At 25.6% G+C, this 26,141-nt stretch overlaps 1 protein-coding gene across 1 annotated transcript; it reads right to left on the bottom strand.

The window, feature by feature from the left end:
- Positions 1 to 6,477: 6,477 nt before the first annotated feature.
- On the bottom strand, positions 6,478 to 25,707 carry LOC145834181 (uncharacterized). The gene is made up of 14 exons (XM_082941553.1): positions 25,596 to 25,707; positions 18,229 to 18,309; positions 16,578 to 16,707; positions 16,063 to 16,224; positions 15,689 to 15,729; positions 15,381 to 15,430; positions 14,488 to 14,516; positions 13,367 to 13,427; positions 12,602 to 12,645; positions 11,679 to 11,747; positions 10,038 to 10,109; positions 8,281 to 8,352; positions 7,150 to 7,221; positions 6,478 to 6,921 (listed from the first exon to the last, which is right to left on the bottom strand). The coding sequence occupies exons 1-14, from the start codon at positions 25,668 to 25,670 to the stop codon at positions 6,848 to 6,850; spliced, it is 1,032 nt and encodes a 343-aa protein (XP_082797679.1). The 5' UTR covers positions 25,671 to 25,707; the 3' UTR covers positions 6,478 to 6,847.
- Positions 25,708 to 26,141: the final 434 nt, after the last annotated feature.

Genomic DNA, 26,141 nt, shown 5'->3' on the forward strand with positions numbered 1-26,141 from the left:
ATTTCTAATAAAATTTTCCAATTTTAGCCTGAAAAAAAATTACCATTTGAAGGCTTTGAAAATAACGAATTTTGTAAATTTTAACTGACAAAATCTGACGTTTTTTCAAATTTGGTCAAATTTCCTGACTTTTTTTCACAACCCCCATTTCCCCGACTTTTGTTATTCATTCTTATTTTTTCTGACTTTCCTGACCCTGTGGCAGCCCTGTAACAGGGTTCTAACTAAAATTAAAAAAAAAATATTGGAAAATTTATAAAGTATAGCAAATATATAGGGAAATTATCAAATAAAAAACAATATATTTTAAACGTTACTAACACATTTTTAAGGTACATATAGTAAAATATGTCATAAACCGTTTATAACCACAGTCATAATAAGAAATTTACGAAAGTTCGAGGGTTTTTGAGCTCTAATTTTAGGGTATACTATCAAAATCCACCCGAGTTCAAAATCCACCCGATCAAAATCCACCCGCATTCAAAATCCACCCGATCAAAATCCACCCGGTTCAAAATCAACCCGATCAAAATCCACCCGGGTCAAAATCCACCCGATCAAAATCCACCCGAGTCAAAATCTACCCGATCAAAATCAACCCGAGTCAAAATCCACCCGATCAAAATCAACCCGGTTCAAAATCCATCCGATCAAAATCCACCCGATCAAAATCCACCCGAGTTAAAATCCACCCGATTAAAATCCACCCGGTTCAAAATCCACCCGATCAAAATCAACCCGACTCTAAATCCACCCGTTTCAAAATCCACCCGATCAAAATCCACCCGATCAAAATCCACCCGGTTCAAAATCCACCCGATCAAAATCAACCCAACTCTAAATCCACCCTTTTCAAAATCCACCCGATCAAAATCCACCCGGTTTAAAATCCACCCGATCAAAATCAACCCGAGTCAAAATCCACCCGATCAAAATCCACCCGAGTCAAAATCCACCCGATCAAAATTCATCCGAGTTAAAATCAATCCGAGTCAAAATCCTACCGACACAAAATCAACCAAAGTCAAAATCCAACCGAATCGAAACAAGCACCTTGTTTATTTATTTCTTTGTAAATCAGGTATCATTTAAACAAATCTCACCACTCTAAAGTACCAATCTTAAACAAGTTTTATTTAAAAAACACTTATAAAATCTTGTATTTTTGTCCCTTATAAATTGACTTAGAATATAAAAACTGTACTACAGATTGAACTTATTTTGTGAGGTTTTTTGAGTTGTTATTTGGTATTTTTGCTTATTATAAGGAATTTTTGACAAAAATATTTTTGTTTTTTTGATTACTGAATATAATTTTGAATAGCTACAGCCGGCAAGCAGCTTTTAAAGGTACTGTTGTTTTTGATATAAGTATAACTATAAGAGCTAATAATAGTTTAACAACGTCAGGATAAATAAATTAAAGTTTTACTATACAAATATGACTATGTTAAAACTTTTAGAAAACTAAAGGATGTGCCAGAAAAAATAATCTTGTATTATCTCAATCACAATTACACGACAATCAATTATAATTTACTGTTTCTAGGTATAAAATTTAATAATTTAGAACTTTTAAGTAATTTTTAAACAAATACGTCACACGATATAATTTTTTTAAAAACTGAGTATTACAAGTGAAAGCTACCATTTATACTACAAATTAATCCATTTAATTTAGGGGTCAGCAAACTGCGGCCCTCGAAGTGTAAATATGTGGCCCTCGAGCATGTAAATTTGGTCAACTAAACAAAACAAAATTTAAATTTAAATTTTCAAAAAAGAAAAAGAAATTATAATAGTTTGTTTTTAAGTTTCTGAATATCATTTAAAAATCATTTATTATGCTTAAGCCTTAGATGTGAAAAAGACAGATAGTAAATCTAGAAGTTTTTCTTTAAAGTTTAGACTTTACTTTTCCTTTTAAACAACAAAAGCTTACGTACTTGGATAAATTACTTATATAATATTGCAAAGTTTTTTTAATTGGCAATTTTACATGTTTTTAATTTTTAAAAACACGGTGACTGGGTTGAAGTAACTGTTGTACTTTTTTTGTTTCAAAAAGTTGCAACCCGAAAAACTTTAGATAGATTATTAAGGTATTTAAAGGTTTTAAAAGAAAAACTTACACTGTTTAAAATGAAAGTATTAATATTTGTTTATATTTTAACTAGTTTAACAAAATCACTAAAATTTTAAATACGTGTATATGCTGTGCATTAAATAAAAAAAGATTTTTTTTAACTACTAAAAAGAAAATACAAATAAAATAATAGAAATTGATTATAAAAAGTGTACATAATGATCTACACCTGTTTTTAATGATCTACACCTTGTAAATAATGATAGAAATAATAATATGACACAAGTTTTTAAAAAAAATAGTTTTCGACTTTAGAAAAAAATATACATTTTAAATATGCCAGGCCTGATCCCTTTAAGTAGATAAACGTGACTAAAACAGATTAAAAGCAAAAATTGAATAAAACAACGGCTCGCGGAAAAAATTGAAACATGAAATTTGGCCCGAGATAAACAATTGTCTGCCGACTCTGATTAAATCCAACTGCATCTTCGTTACTTTTAATTACAAAAAAGTAAAAGGCAAACGTTTAAAATTCATTTAGTTTGTGTTTTTTTTAATATAATTTTTTTATGTGAAAGGTCTTAACAAGATATTTATCTATAAAAGTTCTCTTTGTTAAGAAAAGGTCACTAATTTACTTTAGATAGTTACCTTTACTGTATTGCCATTTAAAGATTTTTCAATATTAACTTTAAATTAAATATTTATTAATTTTCGGTTTTATTTGTTAGACAAAATTTTCACGCTTTTAAAGTTAATTTGTCTACTAAACAATTTGTTATAACAATAGTTGTCTTTACCGTTTAAATTCGTTATAACCAATATAAAATTTTGTTTAATTTTAATATTGTTTCATTTTTAATTAAATTACTTAAAATTTCTTAAGTTTTAACAAATGGACTTTTTTTATATGAAGATTATATTTTTTAAAAATAGTGGTAAATAATAACATTTCCATTTCTATGAATTAAAAAATATCAATTAACAATATAATATTGAACAGTAAATAATAATTTATCTTACTTAATTACAATTTCTATGCAACTTTATATTTATAAAAAAACATAAAACGTTTACAACTAATTAATTAAAAACATGCAGTTATAGCTTTTAAATTAAATTGTCGGAAATTAATTCAAGAAAATTTATCGCATGTAAATTAAAAGTTTTAGATTAGAAAATTTTAAATTTAAACGTTAACCAAAAGAGATTAAATTTTATAAAACCACTCAATTAATCACTTTCAAAACTGGCTTTAACCTATTAATAAAATTAATAATACGATTTTTTTACAAACGATTGATACAGTCTGGTACAAAAATTCATAAAAATAACTTATACTTGAATTTAAACTCTCTTGTCTGAAATACATACTTTTTTTAATGAACCTATGTAAAAATAGAACATTTTAATAATAAATTAAAAATGTTATAAGTTTTTTTTTCGTAATATTTGTTATAAATATAGTGTCATTTCTAAAAAACTCAACTTATTTGTTTACTACTACAATTCTAAAGTATATAATTTCCCTAGCTCAATTCTAACTACTAACTTTTTTAGTTGTAATTTACAAGCTATTTGAGCAAACTCAATGAATTGTAGAGTCGATATTTGTTTTATGTAAAGGACTTTAGAATTCATAGAAAAATGTTTAGCTTTTTAATTTGTACTATCAGTTAAAAACTAGCAAATTAAGTTGTTATCTAATTAAAAATAACTTATAACTTTAGTTACTTTAGACGAAACAATTTTTAGTTTTTTCAAAAATAGATGGTTTATAAAAAAAACATTTAATAAAATAAAATTCAATTAACTTAAACACTTTGAAAAAATGATAATAGCAGCTAAAATTATTGTATAAATTAAAAAAAATAACTAAAAAATATTTGTAACAAAAATTAGATAGAAAACAATAAAATTGTTTTAAAACAGTTATTGATTTCTTACATATTCCTCATTTATATTTTTAGTAAATTAGTTTTCGTATTTTTATATTAAAATTTATGTTCTGTTTTTAAAAATTACTAATAAAAGAAACGTCAATAAATTGTTTACTAAACGACAAATAAAAGCGCTCAAAATATTTGGTCCTAAGTCCTCTTGCACGAACATACCTTAAAGTTATCGAGTCGCACACCAAAAATATCTTTTAACGTCTTTTCCACGTCGAAAACAATAATGTTTAAAATATAATTAATAGGTGATAGTTTTTCCAAATTTAACAAAGGATTTTTGTTTTATTATCACGTAGCAATTTTATATTATTCTTTATCTATTTTTTTTTTTTTATAAACACTGTTAGTTGAAATTTTTTATATAATAAAATATTGTATGTAATATTATTTTGAAACTTAAGTAAAGCACAAAACACAAAACTTTTTACATCAAAAAAAAAAGCTCAAAAATTTTAGATTAATATTTTAATTTTCTTTTTGTAACATTTAATTAACATTTTCCATAAATTTACATCATTTGGTATTTGATTTTTGTAATTTTCTTTAGCTTAATAAATGTTATTAAAGATTCTTCTAATTTATATTCTTCTATAGTTTTGATATTTTAATTTACTATGAGTTATCCTTAGTAAATATTTTTATTTAATTATGATTGACTTTGGGAAATTAAATTAGAAGGAAGTTTAAATGGATTGAAACTGAGCGTAATTCTTTTTTTATTTTTTTTAACTTCTTTTTTTAAAAGTAACACCAACACTACTAACATTAATAAATTATAAACATTTTAAATACTTGTAAAGCTACTATGATTTTTTTTTTAATGCTGTTTAATTATATTGTTTAACTTAATTTTTTAATTATTTTTTTAAATAAATTAAAATTTCTTTCTTTATAAATACTTACTCTTTTTTATACCAATAGTTGTTTAAACATATAACTTTATTCAATATTACAAAATTCTATTAGAAATTAATTCTTATTTCGAAAAAAAATGAACTCGGGTTGATTTTGATCGGGTGGATTTTGACTCGGGTGGATTTTGATCGGGTGGATTTTGACTCGGGTTGATTTTGATCGGGTGGATTTTAAACCGGGTGGATTTTGATCGGGTGGATTTTGAAAAGGGTGGATTTAGAGTTGGGTTGATTTTGATCGGGTGGATTTTGAACCGGGTGGATTTTGATCGGGTGGATTTTGATCGGGTGGATTTTGAAACGGGTGGATTTAGAGTCGGGTTGATTTTGATCGGGTGGATTTTGAACCGGGTGGAATTTGATCGGGTGGATTTTGACTCGGGTTGATTTTGATCGGGTTGATTTTAATCGGGTGGATTTTGAACCGGGTTGATTTTGAACGGGTGGATTTTGAACGGGTGGATTTTGAACGGGTGGATTTTGAACGGGTGGATTTTGACTCGGGTGGATTTTGACTCGGGTTGATTTTGATCGGGTTGATTTTAATCGGGTGGATTTTGAACCGGGTTGATTTTGATCGGGTGGATTTTGAACCGGGTTGATTTTGAACGGGTGGATTTTGACTCGGGTGGATTTTGACTCGGATGGATTTTGATCGGGTGGATTTTGACCCGGGTGGATTTTGATCGGGTGGATTTTGAACCGGGTAGATTTTGATCGGGTGGATTTTGACCCGGGTGGATTTTGATCGGGTGGATTTTGACTCGGGTGGATTTTGACTCGGGTGGATTTTGATCGGGTGGATTTTGATAGGGTGGATTTTGATCGGGTGGATTTTGATCGCGGGTGGATTTTGATTGCGGGTGGATTTTGAACGTGTCCCAATTTTAGTTAATAAAAAATATATAGCTGTGATTAAAAAACGGAGATTGTTATCCGCTAGGTGGCGCCATATATCTACGGTTTTACAGAGACTGCAAAGATTTAATTATTAATAATAATTGAAATTTTTTTACGTGTTTTTTTATATTTCACGGTGCTGCTGTTTTGGCTTACAAATTTCAATCACAAGGCAAAAAAACATAATTTCTAGGGATTTCTAGGGGCTTTAACATATTTTTCAATTTTTTCTAGGGATCTATAGGAATTTTTCAAAATTATGCAAATTTATAGGGAAGTGAGAACCCTGTAAGTAAACACAGATTTTTCAAATAATAACTAGCCTAAAGGCCTAACAACGTTGCCTCAAAGCCGTACAAAGCATTTTAAATCAAAAACGAAAAAACTCTAAAATATAGTTACAATTTATGTATTTTTTTAGATAAACTTCAAAAAATTGTACAGTTAAACTTAAATGTCAAGTACAACTATGTAAGATTTTTTTTAGATATTTAAAAAAAAAATTAAATAATATTTTTTCAAGCAGTTTGCATAATAATTGTATTTTTTTATATAACAGCTGTAGTTCCTAATAGAAAATAGTGCAAAACACAAAATAAATTATGGGTATGTTAAAGTTTTAGTAAAATATAGACTGTTTAGTAACTTCATAAACAGTAACCTAATATAAAAAATTAAGACATAAAAAATAATTTAAACATAGTGTCTATTGAATATATAAATACATTAATACTTCATAATTTTTGTAAGAACATGTTTGCAATTTTTAGAACCGTTTCATATCAATGTAAAATTTTAAAATATATGTACTTTTAATTTAAAACTAAACGTCACATTAGCAATTTATCGTGGTTTTAAACTTTTTTCAATTTTTTTTTAATGTTAAAAAGCATGTTAAAAAAATACTTTATAGAGTAAGTAAAAAACTTAATTTTTAATTATGTTTACAAACATTTCCTAATACAATGGAGTATAATTTTAATTAACTATTGCTTTTTTAACTCTTTGTATTCTTTGAACTTTCGTTTTAATTCAGCTTCTCTTTTTTTTATCGCTATATCTGAAAAAACACTCGTCAGTAGAAAACAATACAGTTCAAAACTGTTTGTAACAATTTTTGACTAAAATAAAACTCATTAAACTATTTTAAAGTTTATTTAAGTATATATTCAAAAAAACAGCTTAAATTTTAAAACGCATCAAAATGATATATAAGTTTACGTTTTCCACTAAGTTTAAAACAATCTAGCACAAATATAGTTTTATTGTTTATAGTCAAATAACTAACTGGCTTTTATCTGCTTGATACCTTGTTCCATTGCTTTTATTTTACTGGTTTCTATAATTTCATCTTTTAAATCTAAAAATACAAAACTATAGATATTTTTGTACATAAAAAAAATTATCGGGTAGTGTTAAAATATATATTAGTTATTTTTTTATAAAACACAACTTATTAGTGTCACAGTTCTTTCAATAGTAACAAAGATGACTAACTCATTAGTTTTTTTTTAAACAAAACCTAAATCAAAAGTTACACATTATAAACTAAACGTTTGAAAGTATAACACGACATTAAATCAGTCAGTTTTAAAGCACATACACTAAGATAGTCCGGCCAGGAGAAAAGCGCGGCCCTCTAACACAAATCTGCCGCACTCAATGTATTTTCTAGCTTGAAAACAATATGTGCGTAAGACTTTTCAATACTTATTTTCAAACGAGCTCTAAATTGAATTGTGAGTTATCTATAAGGTTTACTTATATACAGCTTGTGACTAAAGATCTCTATTACATTTTTAAGTTTCTTTTAAATTATATAAACTTTATTTTTTTTTAGTTTGGTCCGACAAGGATTTTTTTAGTATAAGTAAAAAGCTTCCGACCTTGAGCCTATACATCAAAAGTTATTTAAAATAACGGTTAGAGAAATAGTGGCCATTAACGTAGAGTTATTTTCTTATACTCAAGCTATATTTTCAATTAATTTAGCCATCTAATATTTTCCATTTTGCAAAAAGTTAAAAGAATTATTAGCAGTTACTGTAGGCCTTAATTTTGACACAAGATTTAGGATTTTTGAAGTTATTTATACTACTTAATCTTTAATAATTTTCAAAACAGCAAATTTGCTACATTTAAGCTTACGTAACTTTTAATACACTTTAAGCAGAATAGGAGCAAACAAAGTTTTTAAAAGAAGAAATTTAGCTCTAATCAATTAAATAATACTCTTGGTCTAATTTTTTAGTCACTAATATGATCAATGGCCGCTTTGCCAGCATACTGTGTTGCAGCAAGGTTTTTATTTAACTTATGCATTCCTACTTACTTTTATTTTGAAAATTATCTAACTCAACTTTTTGTTGCCTTTTTAAAAGATTAAAGTTTTAGAAAAATGATCATCATGAAAACTTACCTTGTTCAATTAAATCAAAGTTTTCTCCAACATCACTTGGAAGGACAGCGTCTTCATTATTTTTAGATATACCTAAATAAATATATATTTATTTAATTATATAAAAACTATAATTTAAACAGCTGTTTCACACATTGAAATGTAAAATTTCATGTGATCGTCAGTAAGTTACAGTTTGTTATAATAGTGAACAGAAATTTCGATTTTAGAATTTTTATAATAATTATGACGTAGTAATGGTACAGTTTATTGTACGATTAGCTGAATTTGAAATACGCTGTGGATGTTATTTTATGCTTTTTAGGAAAGCTAAAAAGGTTATTTTGGAAAAATGTTTTAAGCTATTAGAAATAATTTTTAGGCTGTTGGGAAAAATGTTATAAAATGCTATAAAATACTCGTGTTTGCCGCTTCGATTTTATTTTGTTTTAATATTTAGTTGGTTTTAATTTTGTTAAAAAAGTATTTTTGATAATGGATGCATATGTTTTGTCTTCCGCTTTTCTTGTTTAGTGTTACGTTCTTATCTGATTTTTCGATTTCTATTTTTTCTAAGTTACAAAGTTTGCAGCCGAATTTAGTATTGAATTTTAATTTTGTCCTGTTTAATATTTCCCATTTAATTTTGTAGTCTGTATTCTTATCTTTTAAGTTCCATATGTAATTCGCTAGTTCTGTTGTGTGTCTTTTGTTAATATTGTTGAATGATGATTTGTGGTTTCTGTATCTTTGTTTAAAGGTATTTCCTGTCGACCCTATATACTGCTTTGTTGTTTTATTTGATGTTACTGTTGCTTTATAAATTATATTTGACACTAGGCATTCGTTATTTAAAGGGCAAGGTTCTTTACGGCAATTACAAAGTTTATCTTTTATGGTGCTTTTATCGTATATATTGCTTTTGTTTAATATTTTGTTGTTGTGAGCTATTATTTTACTTCTGAAATTATTTGTGCAACTGTAAGATAAATAAATATATATATACAAACTATAAATAAGTATTATAAGTTCACAACATTAAAAATTTAAAATTAGTTGTAACAAAGCAGTTTTTAAATCACATAAAACTAAACCATATATTTAACAAATGCTAGTTTATTATAGAATTATTTTTTTAAATATAGAAAAATATAGACTTTTATAAAAATTGAGATTTTTGAATTTTAGTTTGTGCCTTCCATAAGGAACCTTTGAACTCTATGACTTTGCTTTTTATATTTTAGGTGCCTTAGCCTCCCTTTTTACTTTTAATTCAAACAAGGTACAATGTTCAATTCCTCGCAATATTTATGCCATTAAGTTTTAGTTCAACTCAACAAATCTCTTGTTTTTAGCTAATTTGTTGCCCACCTAAGATTAAACTTCTCACGCATATTTCTCTAATATCATACAAGACAAGTTTATTCTCAGGTGAGCAAGAAACCAAGTAGAAAAAAAAAACTCTGTATAGATATAAACAATTTTTAATGAAAAAAAAATTATCATAGAACTAGAAATTAACTAAATTTATTTTTGTATACAAAAAAATTGTAAGAAAGTCTCTAAACTGCACTTTATAAATTGCATTATAAGAAAACAGCCAATATGGTAGGTATATTTTGCTATTTCTCGTTTATTTACATTCTCTCGTTTAGTTACGCCTTTTTGCTGTATGCACAATGTGCGTAGATTCGCAAGAGGTGACTGTAATTTATTTTTTTGCTGCATTTCTAAAATATTGAAAAATTTTAGAAAAGTAATTATCATGAAAATCTTACCTTGTTCAATTAAATCAAAGTTTTCTCCAACATCACTTGAAAGGACAGCGTCTTCATTATTTTTAGATATACCTAAATATTTGTATATATAAACTATAAATAAGTATTATAAGTTCACAACATTAAAAATTTAAAATTAGTTGTAACAAAGCAGTTTTTAAATCACATAAAACTAAACCATATATTTAACAAATGCTAGTTTATTATTGATTTATACTACTTCATATTACAAAACAAAATCAATGGATTTTTAGTGAAATTAATAAATCTATAACTTTTTAATAATAAACAATTAAGGTATATGGAGTTACTCTCAATTACCAAATATAATTGTTTAGTATGTTTAGTTACTGAAAAAATATTTTAGGTGTTTAATAAAATTGAAATTAATTTCGATATAAACTTATAGTTTTTATTTATTTTCCTCATACTAACTAAGAAGTAAAAATATTAGTTTATTGTAATTTAATTAAACAATATAAACTTGTACATATTTTAAACAAGCAAGTTATACAGACTATATAGAAATTTATTTAAAATAAAATCAAATAAATTATGTATAAAGCTTTATAAATCGTTTTAAATTACTAGAAACGTTCTAGAAATAATGTCATTTAAGATTTACACAAAAACTTTTTTTACAAAACTAGACTTATTTTATAAAAATATTATAATATTTATATTAAAATAAGTAAATCAAACAGTATAAATCGAACTTAGATGTTAAAGACTAACTTTGTATGTAATTTCCTAATTTTATTTAGACTAAAATAAGAATTTAATCTTCACGAACGACTTTTTATTGTTTTAAAATATATGAAGAAATTCATATTAAAGTGAGTGGAACAGGAAAGAAAGAAGATACTATTGAATTTCCTATGAAGCAGGACAGTACAACATTCCTCAGTTCTTTATTTTCCCGCAGCTTATAGTCTCGAGAACAACTATTCAGTGACCAACACACTGACAATTTTGAAGCTAATAGATGGTTTCGTACACATTCCACTACAAAACTAAGGTTAAAGGCTGAATTTATAGGTGTGAACTGCCATTAGATACAAAAAACGATTACCACTTATCAGGTTCATCCATTCATGCATTTATTTTAAACGCTCCTACGCTAATTTGACTAAAGGTAAACCGAGAACAATAAAGAGACGTGTTTATTTAAAAATGGGAGGCGTATAAATTAGAGTCAAATATAAGCTTAAAACATTTAGGAGCTCACCTATTCCAATGTGCGCAAGAAAAGCAAAGTTATCTTATGCTTGCTAATGATCCGCGAACATTTTCAAATCTGAAAACTGCGTAGCTGAACTTATAATTACCAAGTGTAATTAAAGATAAAATGTTACACGTGGAAGATCAGATGATCATTTTCTTACAAAGACTGTCGCAAAACAGAAGTGAACCAAAGAGCGACCTTTCAAATGTGAGACTTGCAGCAAGTTGTTCACAGAGATTCAAATAATACACAACAAAATAGTTGAAAATTAAATTTAATCGTGATAGATAAATTGTTATATATTACAAAACTTAATCAACAATATACAGAAAAACTTCTAAAGAATGCACAACATAATTTAATTATCAAATAAAAATATTTAAACTACGACATAAACAATTAGTACAAAAACTTACTTGTTGTAGAACAGTTAATACTTTCATTCATCGTCAATAATTCCGACCCTGACCGCTTGGGAACAATAACTTTGTTTGTATGTAAAAAGTTATTACCAAGTAACTAAATACTAAAACTAAACTGTTTTATCAACTCCTCTTAGAATAAAGTTAAAGGGATGTAAAATTATTAAAAGTTTACTATAATTATTTTGATTACCTTTTTTAATGCATTTCTGCAATTAAATGTAAAACAATCCCAAGAAGTAAATTAAATGCAAAATTAAAAGAAACATGAAAGTAAAACTAAATAAAAACAATGAAAATTAAGATACTAAAAAATCATAAACGATTTACTTTACACCAAATAGGATCATGTTTACACTTAATTTTGTTTTATTAAGCGTTAATTAGTAAAAAAGTGTATACTTTAAATTTTTTGCCATAACCTTACCTTTACTACTTTAAGCTTACTTTTTTCAAATCAATTTTAAAGTAAAATGGAATAAACTAACACTGTTAAATATAATTTAAACCTAAAAAAAAGTTACCTTATTTATCTATTTTTGATTTAAAACAAGTTTTCACTACTTTTACAATCAGGTAACTTCAAAAAGCTGATATAAAAATACAAACTTTACTTAATTAAAGTATTTTTAAGTTATAAACTAACTTTAAAAAAGAACTAAAATAAAAAAGACTTATTTGATGTAATAGCTAATTAAACCTCGAAAAAGAAATAATTAACTAATGTACTCACAAAAATAATTATATTAAACAATAGTAAATAGTAAAAGGTTTTTTTAAGTATTTTAACAATTAAGTTATATAAGCTTTATTATTAATTTACTAATTTGAGCTATTTTTAAACAATTATTTATATTGTAAATAGATTGTAAAATTTTGTTTTTACAATTACTACTTTATAAAAGATAAAAACTCACTTGCAAACATGTCGTCTTTAACTGAAGATTGGTCAAAAATATACCTTTCAAATAATTTAAATTTTTTTAATTACATTTAACTTATAACTCATTGATATTTCATAAATTTTTTAAGTAGACAGTCAGTTTTTGCGTTGAATAATATTATATTTAATAGAGAAAGTTATAAATTTATTCTCCTCCAGTAGTTGAGATCTCTCTATTTGTTTTCTTAAAACCAAAACATATAATAAGATAAAATTATAACTTAAAAATGTATAAAAACTTTTAAAATATAGTTTAATCAAAATATTTTCAAACTATATTTAATTATTAGATTCAAATAAGGATTTTTTGTCAATTGTTTTTATGATCTATTAGTTTTAATAGCTAAAATAGTTCATGACAACAAATATGACAACACTTTATTCATACTAAAAGCATTGCAAGTAATAATAGTATTATTTACTCGTGCTTTACTAGTAGAGTACATTTAAAATCTATATCTAAATTTTCACAAAATCTTTATAACCAAACTTAACTTTTACACTATGTGATACAAACATATTCTTGAAATTAATTAAAGTAAAATTCTATTATAACTAGCTTTAAAAAATAATTTTGACAGAATAAAATTAACTTTACTTGAATATCTTATGAATGTAAATTTAGTATTAGAATCTCTAGTAAAACTCAATAGTTACTTTTTTAAAATTTTATTACTAATACCTACATATTAAAGAAATATTCATCTTTAATTTTGAGTTCAACAGTAACAAAACTTACAATTCTGATGGGTTTGCTGGGTTTAGCATAATATCACTTGTTGCGACACTAAAATTTCGACCTGTTGTCGCATTTGTTTAATTTAACACCAACTTTTTAAAACTTGAATGAAATATTAAATAAAAGTAGAACATAAGCAACTTTTCTGCATGTAACCAGGAAAAAATATTACTAACAGTTAGAATTTGTCTAAACAGGCATATCATAGTAACTGATAAGTATTCATTATTTTTTGCAAACAAAGTGAACTAACTAAAAAAGCTACAAAACTTAAAAATATATAGTGAATTCTTAGAAGAATTTTAAATACCATATTGAAGGTCCTTTCAGAATTTTCTAAATTTGTTATACAAAAATCAGCTAAAAAAACTGAATGGTATTGGTAAAGATTTCATTTTTGGAACGAAATTCAATAATTTATCAACAAGCTTTATACTATTTTATAATTTTTTAAGGGACATATTAATGTGACCTAGTAGTATTTACTCAATAAAATGGTTCAATTAAACTTTTTACACTAAAAAAGTTAAGACTATTTCCATTCGGACTTCTAATTAAATTCTTGAAAAAAGTTTAAAGGAATACAACGAGAGCAATAAATTATTTTTTTTTAATAAAATAAAAAAGCGGTTGAAGGTCTAATTAATAACACACCTAGTTTTTTGCATAAAATGTTTATTGAGATATGGCTAAAATATGTTTTATAATATAGCGATGTAATTTTTAGTACTTAAAAAAAATCGTTTTATGAATATTTTTTTACAATTTATTTTTTACTAACATAATTTTATTAATTAGTCCTATAATAGCTTCTTTTTTTTTAATGTATTATTTTTTGAATTATGGCCCTATAACAATTTTTTATGCATTTTAATTGTCCTAGTTTGAAAAGTCGTGTAAGTAAAGCTAAATATTACCCATAATAAATAGTAAGAACTTTTTTTAATGTTTTTTTCGTACTTATACATAAACTAAAACAATTCTCTGATATAACAGCTAGATCTGATGCCAATCTATATAATACAAAGTAAAATAACTTAGAACAATTTACAGCTTAGATAAACATCAAATTTATTACATTAGTCATAAATAAATCAGTTTGAAAGATATATGTAGCTTACCTTGATCTTTAAGCCAACTTGAATCCGAGCTATAAACAAAATTACAGTGTTTTACTTTTACAGTATAATTTTAGTGACAAAAACAAGCGAAAAGTTAAAAACAACAAAAACTTATTTTTCAAAGCTCGTATTTTACAAACATAATTATTTTTATTAAAAAAACTGGACCAAACTGTAAACGGTTAATCGCAGAATTATGATCATGTGGTTTGACAACACATGGTATTTGCATAACCAACTTTTTGAATTAAGTAAACTTTAAGGTTGAGTTGGGTCCCCTACGTTTTTTTAAGTTAGTTTATTGTGAAAAACTTTATCTTTATTATCATATACTTTATATTATACAACTTTGAACCTACCAAAAATCAAAGTATTTTTAGAGATAATGATCAAACAAAATGCTAGTTTAAAAGCTTTTTAAACTATTATATTTAAAAAATCTAATCAAACACTTTCTACTTTTCTTCTCAAACCTTTTAGTTTAATTTCAACTAACTTTCAAATAGTTTAAAAATAACAAGTTTTTTATATAAAACAGCCAAATCTTTAGAACATGGCCATAAAGATATATTGTTGTTATATTTAAAAGTTTTATAGTTCTACTAGTATTTAGTAAAATGTTTGTGTTTTTAGCTTTAATAACTAAAGTAAAGTAAGTTCAAAAAAAAATTTAATCAAATTAAAAAGTTATCTAGTCATAAAAAATTTTACCAGAAGACTTATTTAATTAAAGCTGACTTTTTCTACATAATTCTTAAAACTTTTATATTCTTAAAAAATTATTTACAACCATGCTTTAAGTTTTTATATAAAAGCTAATATTTGTTGAGACAAAATTGCTTGAAAACCTAACCGGCTTCGTAAAACTTGAAAAAAAAATTATAAAAAATTACCTTATACTGGAATTACTGATCCTTCGATTATGTAACTTCCTAAATGTTGTCTGTTATAATCATGTAGTTTACTGTTATTCTACAAATTAGTGAGTTTCAACACTTTTTTTCAAATTTTAATGCTATTTGTAATGAAAATAAATATATAAAAATTATTAAAATATAAACCAGTAATACTCTATTTTAAAATTTCAACTGATAAACTTTTAATATTAAATATATTTATAACAACAACAACAACAATGATAATAATAATAATAATAATAATAATAATAATAACAAAAATGAATATTATAATAACTACTTACATCTTTTTTAGTAATTTCTTCTTTGTCGGTTCCATTTTCTCCTAGGTAAACATAAAACAAAATAAAAAGGAAAATATAAACTATGTACATTTTTAAAGTAAAATAAATCTTTAAAAGTTAATTGTCAATAAAACAAAATGTGTGGATAAGATATTTTCCACACGGAAACTTATTACTTTAAATACCACTTATGTTGTAGTTTTTGATATATATTGTATAAAGCTATAATTTTACTATTTTGATCAACAACTTGAGAATTCAAAAAATAAAACTTCGAAAACTGAAGAATATGAAATTTCCAAAGCTACGTGGAAGCATTATAAGTAAAATCATTATAAAAAATAAATCAGGCATTATCTATAACAACAACTCACTATCTAAACTACATCTTCTGGCTACTTCTTTTCTTTTTTTGTGATCCATAGTATGCATATGCAAATCAATTTTTTCAGCATCTTCGTCTAATAGAGTATAGCAGTATCTACAATGAATCTTTCTTCCAACTATACAGAGAAACTCATACTTTTCACAAAGCTCTGTTAGGATTTTCATATAAAAACACAACAATAAGTACTTAAAAGAAAGTAGTTTGAGAACTATATAAAACTTAAAAAAAATTGACTATGAAACTTGTATAATAGGTTTCTGTAAAAAAAATAAGTTAAGTTCATTTATTACAAATAATGTTATTTTATTGTTTTACGTTTCGTTAAAACTTTTTACCATTGGTTAACAAATTTGTAAGTGTGATAAGTTTTAGCTTAAAGATGTCAACATAAAAGTCTGAAAAACAAAACACAGTTTTTAGAACCGAACAAACACTTGATATCTCATTACTTTTTTTCTTTAAAAAGGAGTTATGAGATTAATAGAATTTACTTTTACAAACCTAACTGTGTAGTAGTTTGAATAGTTTTATGTTGTTTCGTAATCCATTTAGAAGGCTCAATATTATCCATTAATTGTTCAAAGCTGTATTGCTGTGGTTGAAATTTTTTCAATACCTTTCGAGGTATTACCTGTTAAGCATAAAACTTGTATTAACTTACCAAACACAATACCATTGATTCATATAATGATTTAGAGTTATTTAACACGCAGCTCATTATAGCGTTTTTTCTATATTCGTTTTTTTTCAAAATGTTCAACTTTAATAAATAATTAAATAACAAGGAGTAATTCTTAAAGAACAATCTTCAGTAAGAATATAATCTAACAGATATGATGAAGGATGTTCCATTTAATGTGGTACTTGATGATAAAACTAATTATTCATTTTTATAATAATTATTTAAATTTAGTCTAATTCAGGAGATTAAGAACTTGCATAACATCTGCAGTACATAAAACCTTGAGAAAATGGAGATAGCCATAGCTGGCAAAAAGGTATAACTTGAATAAGGTATGAACTATTTGCTACCTGTCCACTTTTCAAAAAGATTGAATTTAAAAATTATATTACTTTTAGCTGATATATTTTTAACTATATAGCTATAATTGTACTTCGAAATATATTATTTTATTTTAATTGTTAAAATATAAAAGTAGATTATGATATGTAAACAGTACCTCAAAACCTTATAATAAATACGACGCTGTAATTATATCTTTAACATTTTAATTGTCTTCTAGCTTATGCTGCAAAATAGTTACGTCACCATGAAAAAGCTAGTTTATTTTTTTTTGTATCATTTTATTAACACTTTATTCATTGAAAACAGCAGTCATTCTTCTACTTAACATTATTTTAATAATCCTTAAAATATTTTTACATTTTAGTTAGTTACAATAAATTTAAATGCATCAAAATTTTAATAGCTCAAATAAATATAGTCTGAATAGCCAAAGTTCAAGGTGCATTATTACTATTTCTGCCTTTAAAATATTTTAGTTTTTATAGTTCAAATATTTTTTGTAAAATCAAGGTTTAAGTTTCTGTGCTTTATTATTTTATAGTAACTAGCACTATCATAATAAAACTTACACTTAAAGTTAAAGATATTCAAATTTTAAATATCAGAAAAAAGGTTAGTATATTTTGTTTGATTTTTTTTACTTATTAAGATAACAACTTTATAGTTTCTTGTTTTTGTTTTCTTTTTTCATATGACATCTTCCATGTATTTGTTTGTATATTTTTTTCTGATTTATTAAAAAACTGAAGAACCCTACTACACAAAACATTGTATTTTGAATCAAAATCTGACAAATTAAAGTCTAAAGAATTCATTTTCTGCGTAGTTAAGAGCTGTTGTTGTTGTTGACTAAAAGTATAAATTTATACTGTTATATATATCAATACGTACAATTCTAATTTATTATACAAAGACAACAAAAAAATGTTCAAGAAATATCGGATACTTTTTTTTAACATCAAACATGTGTTAGATTTAAATAAGGGAACTTATACAAATAAAATCATTTCTAGTTTATAAGATTTTAACTAATTAAATATAATAATTAACTGCATACAAAAAATATTAATATTAAAGGTTAACTTATTTTAAATAATTTTAAACTATAAACAAATAACAAGCAACCTCTTCTTCTTCTTCAGACACAATATCCATTTTAGGTTGTATATTTGTTGGTTCACTCATAAACGTTTGCGTTTTAGTTGGCTGAAAAAATTTCAAAAATATTGTATAATAAAAAATATAACAGTATAAGTTATTACATAAAACTAAAAATAAAAAAATCTATTTTTTCCTTAACGGACAACTTACAATGTTTATAAAGTTCCACTTCACTATTCTTGCATTTTTTTTTTGAAATAAATAACTTACAACAATTACTGTCATAAAGAATATGTTAAGTTTTTTTAATCTGAATATTTTAGATTGTAAAAACTTTCAGTTAAATACTTCTTGTATTATTTATTATTTTTTGATCTATGAATATTTTGTTATTTAGTGCTTAATTTGGATATGTAACTAATAATTTATTAACGAAACTAAATAGAATTTATTTTCAAATTTAAGTACAGAGTTATCTCCTGTAGTTACATGTCCTGTCATTATTTCTTAAGTTTGTTTAATCCTTTTTTTTTTTAGTTTTTTATCAGTATGTACTACTAAACATATAAACGTTACAACTATTATAACTTTCCATAACATTATAGTACTGCTACATGACTAAGCCACTCTTTGTGTATAGATAAGATTTTAAAACAGAGTAAACTTAAAAGACTTAATATAACATTTTATAATTTCAATAACTGATGTGATAATTTAAATACTGCTTCAAGTTCAGCTCATAAAGAAGTGATCAGCAGCTTTTTATAAATAACAGACAAGTTTTCTTAGAAAAAAATGTTTGCAAGCTGCACTTTTTTGAAATAAAATCTTCCTCTGGCCAGAGTTAACTAAAATATTTGAAAGTAATAATTAAAAAATACTGCTATAAAACAAAAAATGATTGAGTGTGCAATAATAAAGTTTTAGTAGCTACTAATTATTAAATGAATAGTCTGATTGTAAGTTTCAAACAGAAAAAAATTTAGTTATTGATTAAAAAAATACGTTTTACCTCACATTGCTGGCATATTTTTTCTCAAAGGGTTGCAGTTTGTGGCTTATGACACAAAGTACATAGGGTGTACCCTTTTTAAAGGTTCATTTTATTTTTGTATAAACTAGAAACCATTTTTACAGCTTAAAAAATTCAAGTAATTACTAGTTATTTTATAGTAATTTAAGTTAGAGAAGTAGACAAAGTTTTACTAAAAGTGCTTCCTAAAAACATGAAAAAAATTAGAAAACAAAAATAAACTACTAACTAAAGATTTACTGGATCAACAAATTTGGTTCCAGCCAGAACTTTTGTATCCATAACTTAACAAAAAATTAGTATCCGCTGGATAAAATACATCGTTATTTAGTACCTAGTATTATGTTTTTGGCAGGGGTTGGCAAACTGCCACCAGTCCAGCTAATATTTAACTATTACAGTAGAATAAAGTTCTGATGTTTTATTATTAAAGTTACAGATAAGATTTTTGTGTATGCAAGTGAGCTGATGCCTAACTTATGTATATTTCATTAAATACTTGCTCTTTTTTATTTAATGCTTTTTTTAATACTGTTGTCTGCACAATATTTTCCTTTTGATGTTGCAGGGAAGAATTTCAAAGAATAAAAGGTAAAGCATAGAAAATTATGTGTTCACTACAAATTAAATACAAACATACAATGGTATGTGTTTGGAAATTAGTAGATAGTGATCTAGACAAAAAAAACCTAAAACACAACAGCAATTGTTCAATGAAAAAACATGAGATAGCAAATCTAATGTAACTACGTTAAAACTAGTGATGTACCGGACTCACTATCCGGGTCCGGCCGGATATTGCCATTTTTGTCTGATATCCGGATCCGGCCGGATTCTGATTTGAAAAAAAAGTCCGGGTTCGGTTCCGGCCGGATTCTAATTTGAAAAAAAAGTCCGGTTCCGGCCGGATCCTAACAGAGATCCGGCCGGACCCGGATCTAGTTAGTAAAAAAGAGCATACTGAATTTTTTTTTTCAAAAACAAACCCTGTGTAAATTAATAAGAGTCATTTTCGTCAGTTACAATAAAACACCTACCGTGATTGGCTCATTTTGTACACGTGACTAATTTACTTTTGTTTACATTTAAACTATGAAATAAACATTTCCGAAATGCAACTCTTTACATATGTTGTAAAATTGAAAACTTTGGAATGAATACTTGCATTATTTATTGTTTAAAGTTGATCTCAGAGAATATTTAGAGTTAATACGGTTGAATGTACGAGCCAATGAGAATCATATGACGAATTGTTTCAAACTAAATACTGATGCAACAAAACATCAGAACATGACAGGCAGTTTATATGTAAGCAGTTAGTTAGTTTGGTGTGCAGCTTGAAGCAACAAAATATCTTGAACTTTTTTATGAATGCTTATTGTAAGTAGTGTTTTGTTTTAAAAGTGAATATTTCAACTGGTTTTTAATTATTTAAATATTTAAGCCAGTTTTATAGTTTAATAGTTTATTAAAAATTTTACAGTTTCTTCTTTACTAAAAGTTCTATTTAATCTTTAGTTTATTGTTTCAAGTCTTTTGATATAGATTTAAATAGCTTCTAGTTTTTAAAGTGTTACCAAAGTAATTAATAATTTTGTATATGCTAATATTTCTTGTTGTGTTTTATATAAAAATTTCATCACTCAAAACTGTCGTGTCTGATTATAGAAAGTAGTCTCAGTTAGAATTTAGTATTTGTTAGATATTAATTAAATAAGGTAGGATTTAATTATGATGGGTAGTACTAATAAGTTAAGTGTACCACAATCAGTCCACAACTTTACTACCAAATTGTCAACCTTTGCTAGCTGTTCTACTGATTATTAGATTAAAGTAATTTTTTCAGTTTTTAAAAACCTCATTCTGACTCAGGCTTTTTTTTACTTACTCTAGCTAGTTTTATTGACTTAAACAGTGGCAACCCTGCTAGTTTGAAAATTTTTGGGAATTTTAGAAAATCTTGTACTGCCTCAGGTTGTTTAGTTGTTTATAAAAACTCAGGCTAGTTTTCTTTTAAATTTTGAATGAGTTTGAACTGATCCAGTTTTCAATATTTGGTAATTTTCTAGTGTATTTTGTTCAAGAACTTGATTTTAGACTTTTAATTGTAAATAACACTTAAGTTTGTAAACCTTGTGGCTAGCTGTTCTACTTATTATTAGATTAAAGTTCTTTTTTTTTAGTTTTTAAAAACCTCATTCTGACTCAGGCTAGTTTATACTAGTGATGTAGCGGACTCAGTATCTGGGTCGGGCCGGATATTGCCGTTTTTGTCTGATATCCGGATCCGGCCGGATTCTGATTTGAAAAAAAAGTCCGGGTCCGGTTCCGGCCGGATTCTAATTTGAAAAAAAAGTCCGGGTCCGGTTCCGGCCGGATTCTAACTTGAAAAAAAAGTCCGGGTCCGGTTCCGGCCGGATTCTAACTTGAAAAAAAAGTCTGGATCCGGGTCCGGCCGGACCCGAAATTGTGGGTCCGGTACATCACTAGTTAAAACCAACTTTTTAATGACGGAATAATGCTTAAAAATTTTAGTGCAGCATGTATATGTTTTGACCTATGTTTATGTTTTTATTTAGTAAAATTTACTTATGTGCTATCCTATAGAAAATATAGATAGAATGTCAGACGTATCAAAAAAATAACCATAGTGATTTATTTATAATATAATATATTAATTAGTTCTAATATTAAGAAAAAGTTAAAATAGAGAGGCTCTCTACAAGGAATTTTTTATGCCTGTATTTATTATTAAGGGCATAGGGGGAGGAGGTCCGACATTTTTTTTACTAAAAATAACATTGAATTTTATATGAAGACTTGAAGTACAAACTACAAGCCAGTTTTCATAGAAATAAAAAATCTTATTTGACTTTTGAGATATTGTAACTTTTGTAAAACGTTTCCGATAGAAACATATGAACTGCAAGTTTTTCGGGGTCAATTTTCTGGGAAATTAAAAAAATCACTAAGATATATCTTCTCCTTATTTTTTGAGCTAGAGACCTCAAACTTTCAGGAAACGTTCCTATTATACTTTAAAAGACTTTGAATGTTGGAATTTTAAATATTCAAAATTGAAAGTTTAAGTTTAAAAAACAATAAAAAATGGTGAGTTTTTTTTTTATAAAAATTTTATTTTTTAAAATTAAAAATATTTCTGCATTCAATCTTTTTTTTAATTTATAATACACTTTCAGTATAACTTGAACAAGACTGCTTAAAAAATGAATGAGGAGATAGCTTATTAAGAAAATGATCTTTTTTTGCGTTTTTAGTTTAAGCCTTCAATTAGGAACCTATTGAGGTCACTGACTTTGATTGCTCATATCTCAAAAATTACTTTGATTTTTTCAAGTGGTTAAAAATGTTTGAGAACTCAGATAAAACTCTATAAAATAAGATCAACTTGTAAAAATCAAGGGTACCCCCTATACCCTTAATAAAACAATGCGGCTCCTTTATTGGTTCCTTATTCAGTTATAAAGTCTAATTGGTAGTTATTTTGAAAAAAAACGTAGAAAAGATATTTAAAAAATTTAACAGATAATTTAATTAGAATCTAGTAAAAAACCTATAAAATTTAATAGAATACCTGATAAAAAATTGTTATTACTGTATGGTATTGTGTTAAACTTTATGGCTGGCTTTGTATTTCTTTTTAGAATTATTGCAAAAAATAATTAAACTAATCATTTATCAAGTAATCACAAATCATTTAACCTTATAAAAAATCATTATTAATCAGCACTCAAATCCGCCAAATACAAATTCAATCTAACATACCAAAAAGCAAATTATACAACAAAAAAACAAAGAAAAAGAAAAATTATCTATTTCAACCCACCTTTTTCCCTAACTATAGCCACTAAAATAGGCAAAGAATTTTAAAACTTGGTAAAAGAACACTTTGACACATACCACAAAATTTTCAACAGGAACACACTTAAAAGTTTTTATAGCTGCATGAAAAATTCCAAAACAAAAAGTTCTTAAACACAATAACAAAATATTAAACAACCTAAACCTCAAACAACAAGAAAAAACCTGCAACTGCAGGAAAGAAAAACGCCCTTTAAACAAAACTGCGTAGCAAAAAATATAACCCATCGAGCTACTATATACAAACAATATAACATAATTTTACGTGGGTTCAACAAGCAAAACATTTAAAAACAGATATAGCAACCATATGGCAAGCTATAACAACAAATTAAATAGACACAATACCGAATTATAGAACTGTATATGGGAGTTAAAAGACACAAACAAAGACTATAATTTAAAATAGGAAACATTCTGCATAACTAAAACAAAACCGAAAAACAACAAAACATGCCATTTATGTAGCGTAGAAAAGTACAAAATCGATAAAATTAAAAAGAGTTATCATTATAATTAAATACAAGCAAAGAAAGGCAGCAACCCTGTCTTCACAATCAAAATATGTATTTTTAAAGAACAAAAAACACTAATCAATAACTAAAAATAGGAACAAAATAAAATAAAAAACAAGAACAAACAAAGCAAAAAATAAATTAACTTGTACATAAGTTGTTTTTAAAGATAAGCTAACAAAAATTATTCAAATTCATATGAAACGTCATAATGTGTTTTTTTGTGATTCTTTAAAAAATTTGCTATGTGCTTTATATTATTTTGATGAAACGTGTTAAACATTGAAACTTAATAAACAATACAAAAACTAGTTGTTTTTTTGTATTATAAATATATCTATTTCTATATAGCTTGCCAGGAATCAGCAAAATGCAGCCCTCAAAACAAAAATTTGTGGCCCAAGAGGTACCTTTTAGCAAAAATCATGCATCTTTAAAACCATAAAACAAAAAAAAAAATTACTTACATTTAAGCTCATTTAATAATAACTCATTACTGGTGTTCTTTTACTGTTTATTTTATTACACTTTTACTATTTTTATACTTACTACTATAATTATTTTAAAATATCTGTCATACAAAGTGGCAGGTGAGCAACATTTCCTAAGAAAACTAGCCTGCAGCTAATAAAAGGCTGCCGACCCCTGAGCTAGACTGATACTTATTTTTTTAATACTTGGATTTTTGATTTAACGTTTTCTTTACTTTTAATAGCAACAAAAAAGTCTACAAATATTTATCAACGATTACAGTGTAGTTTACTGTTTGTTTAAATGTACAAAATGTTTGGAATTTTTCTGTTTAATTATTTGCTTAGCACCTTATGTCTATGCGTGGGGCTTCTTCTTATAAATAAATTTGATTATTGTTTAACTTATAGACTTTTTGTTTCGACAAATAAAAATTGACTCATGATTTTCCCAATTAATTGTATCCGTACCTAGTAGATCACTACTCTTTTTACAATTTTTAAGCAATCTTTTTCAAATATTTAAAGAATTTTTGAAAATGATGTCTACATCATTTAAGTTTAGCAAGTTTTTAAATACATTTTTTGACATTTTTTTGGTAGAAATAAATTAACTTCATAAGTAACAATTTATTAAAGTTGAAGTATTTAAGGTACTAAAATTGCAAAATTTTATGGAAACAAGGAAAATCCAGGAAACTGAGAACCCTGTATATATTTGTAAATTGGGTCCCATTACTAAAATCATAAACAAAAACAAAAATTTATTATCATTTTTAAGTACCAAAGGTATAATTTTCTTCAAAACGTTCAGATAACAAATTTTGAAGAACATTTACTTTACATACTAATTTAATTTTTTAGCTATTTCACAAATAATAAAATTTTGTTTTTTTCTATTAATATTTTTTTTTTTGCCTTTTATATTTGTATGCTTAAAATATCAAATTTCTATCAATAACTGTGTTATTATCTTAAGTAAACTCTAATATTTACCTGCAAGGCAGAAGTCACTAGTATTTTACAAGTAACGGATAACATTAACTGTAAAAAGCCTTTTGCAGGTCAAACTTTTTAAAAATCTTTAAGGCCACTGTAGTTTGAAAAATTATACACAATAAAAATAAAAAAAATTAACTCAAATTTGTAGTGAAATTTTTGGTAAGTTGTACTATCCACTCATAGTTCAATTAAAAACTCATTTTTAAATATATACTATAAAACTTTTAAATTTAATAGTTTTGCACATGATATTTTCAAGCTGTAAATAAGTATTTTGCAATAGTTTGCTTACTCCTGTTGTAAAGCTTAAGTTTTTCATCAGTCTTTACAATTAATTTTTTTAATTAATTTTGAGTGAATAAATAAGTAATGCTTAAATCACATATTCGAACTCTTTTTTACCCGCTGAAAACGGCAAGAGATTTAAAACTCTTACACCATATAACAATAACAAAAAAATAAGAAAAAAACATTAAAAAACAAACAAACCAGTTTAATAATAAGTTTTGGAACTTGATGTTGTTCTTTACTATTATTAAGTATTCTTTTATGTTTACTAGGCATTTTTACCTTCCCATTTATTTTTCTTGTTTCAAGAATATGTTTCTAAAATTTGAAGTATGTTAGTTTTCTGAACAGCACTTGAGTAAAAAATGTCTTAAATAGTTATAAATTTACAAAAAACTATGGTTAAAAATTTATCTTGAAAAATTCTATAACTGTTTCTAATTAATTAACCGATGCTTTAAATATGATTGTAAGAATAAAAACTGTAAAAATGTTTGATGCACAGTAAAAAAGGATTGAGGTTATAGAGAACAAGTACTTAATAAACATTGAATAAGCAATGACAGCAGTTTGTTAGGAGAATACATTCCAATTATTAGTCATAACTTTGTTTACAGAAACACCAGTTATGTTGTAGAAAGTGGAAAACAAAGAACTTTACAGTTTGCTGTGTGTTAGATATTTGTTTTTAAATACAGAGATATCATATGTTGTTAGATTCACATGAAAATGAGCTTAATAAAAATT

Source organism: Thalia democratica, chromosome 4 (genome assembly GCF_965202585.1).
Source record: "Thalia democratica chromosome 4, ktThaDemo2.hap1.1, whole genome shotgun sequence".
Taxonomy (NCBI): Eukaryota; Metazoa; Chordata; class Thaliacea; order Salpida; family Salpidae; genus Thalia; species Thalia democratica.

Coding starts and splice junctions, on each gene's coding strand:
- LOC145834181 (XM_082941553.1), bottom strand. CDS start 25,670: ATGCCTAGTAAACATAAAAGAATACTTAATAATAGTAAAGAACAACAT. Junction 16,708..18,228: donor TGTCTGAAGAAGAAGAAGAG/GTTGCTTGTTAT, acceptor TATGCTTAACAG/GTAATACCTCGAAAGGTATT. Junction 7,222..8,280: donor CTTTGATTTAATTGAACAAG/GTAAGTTTTCAT, acceptor TTGTATTTTTAG/ATTTAAAAGATGAAATTATA.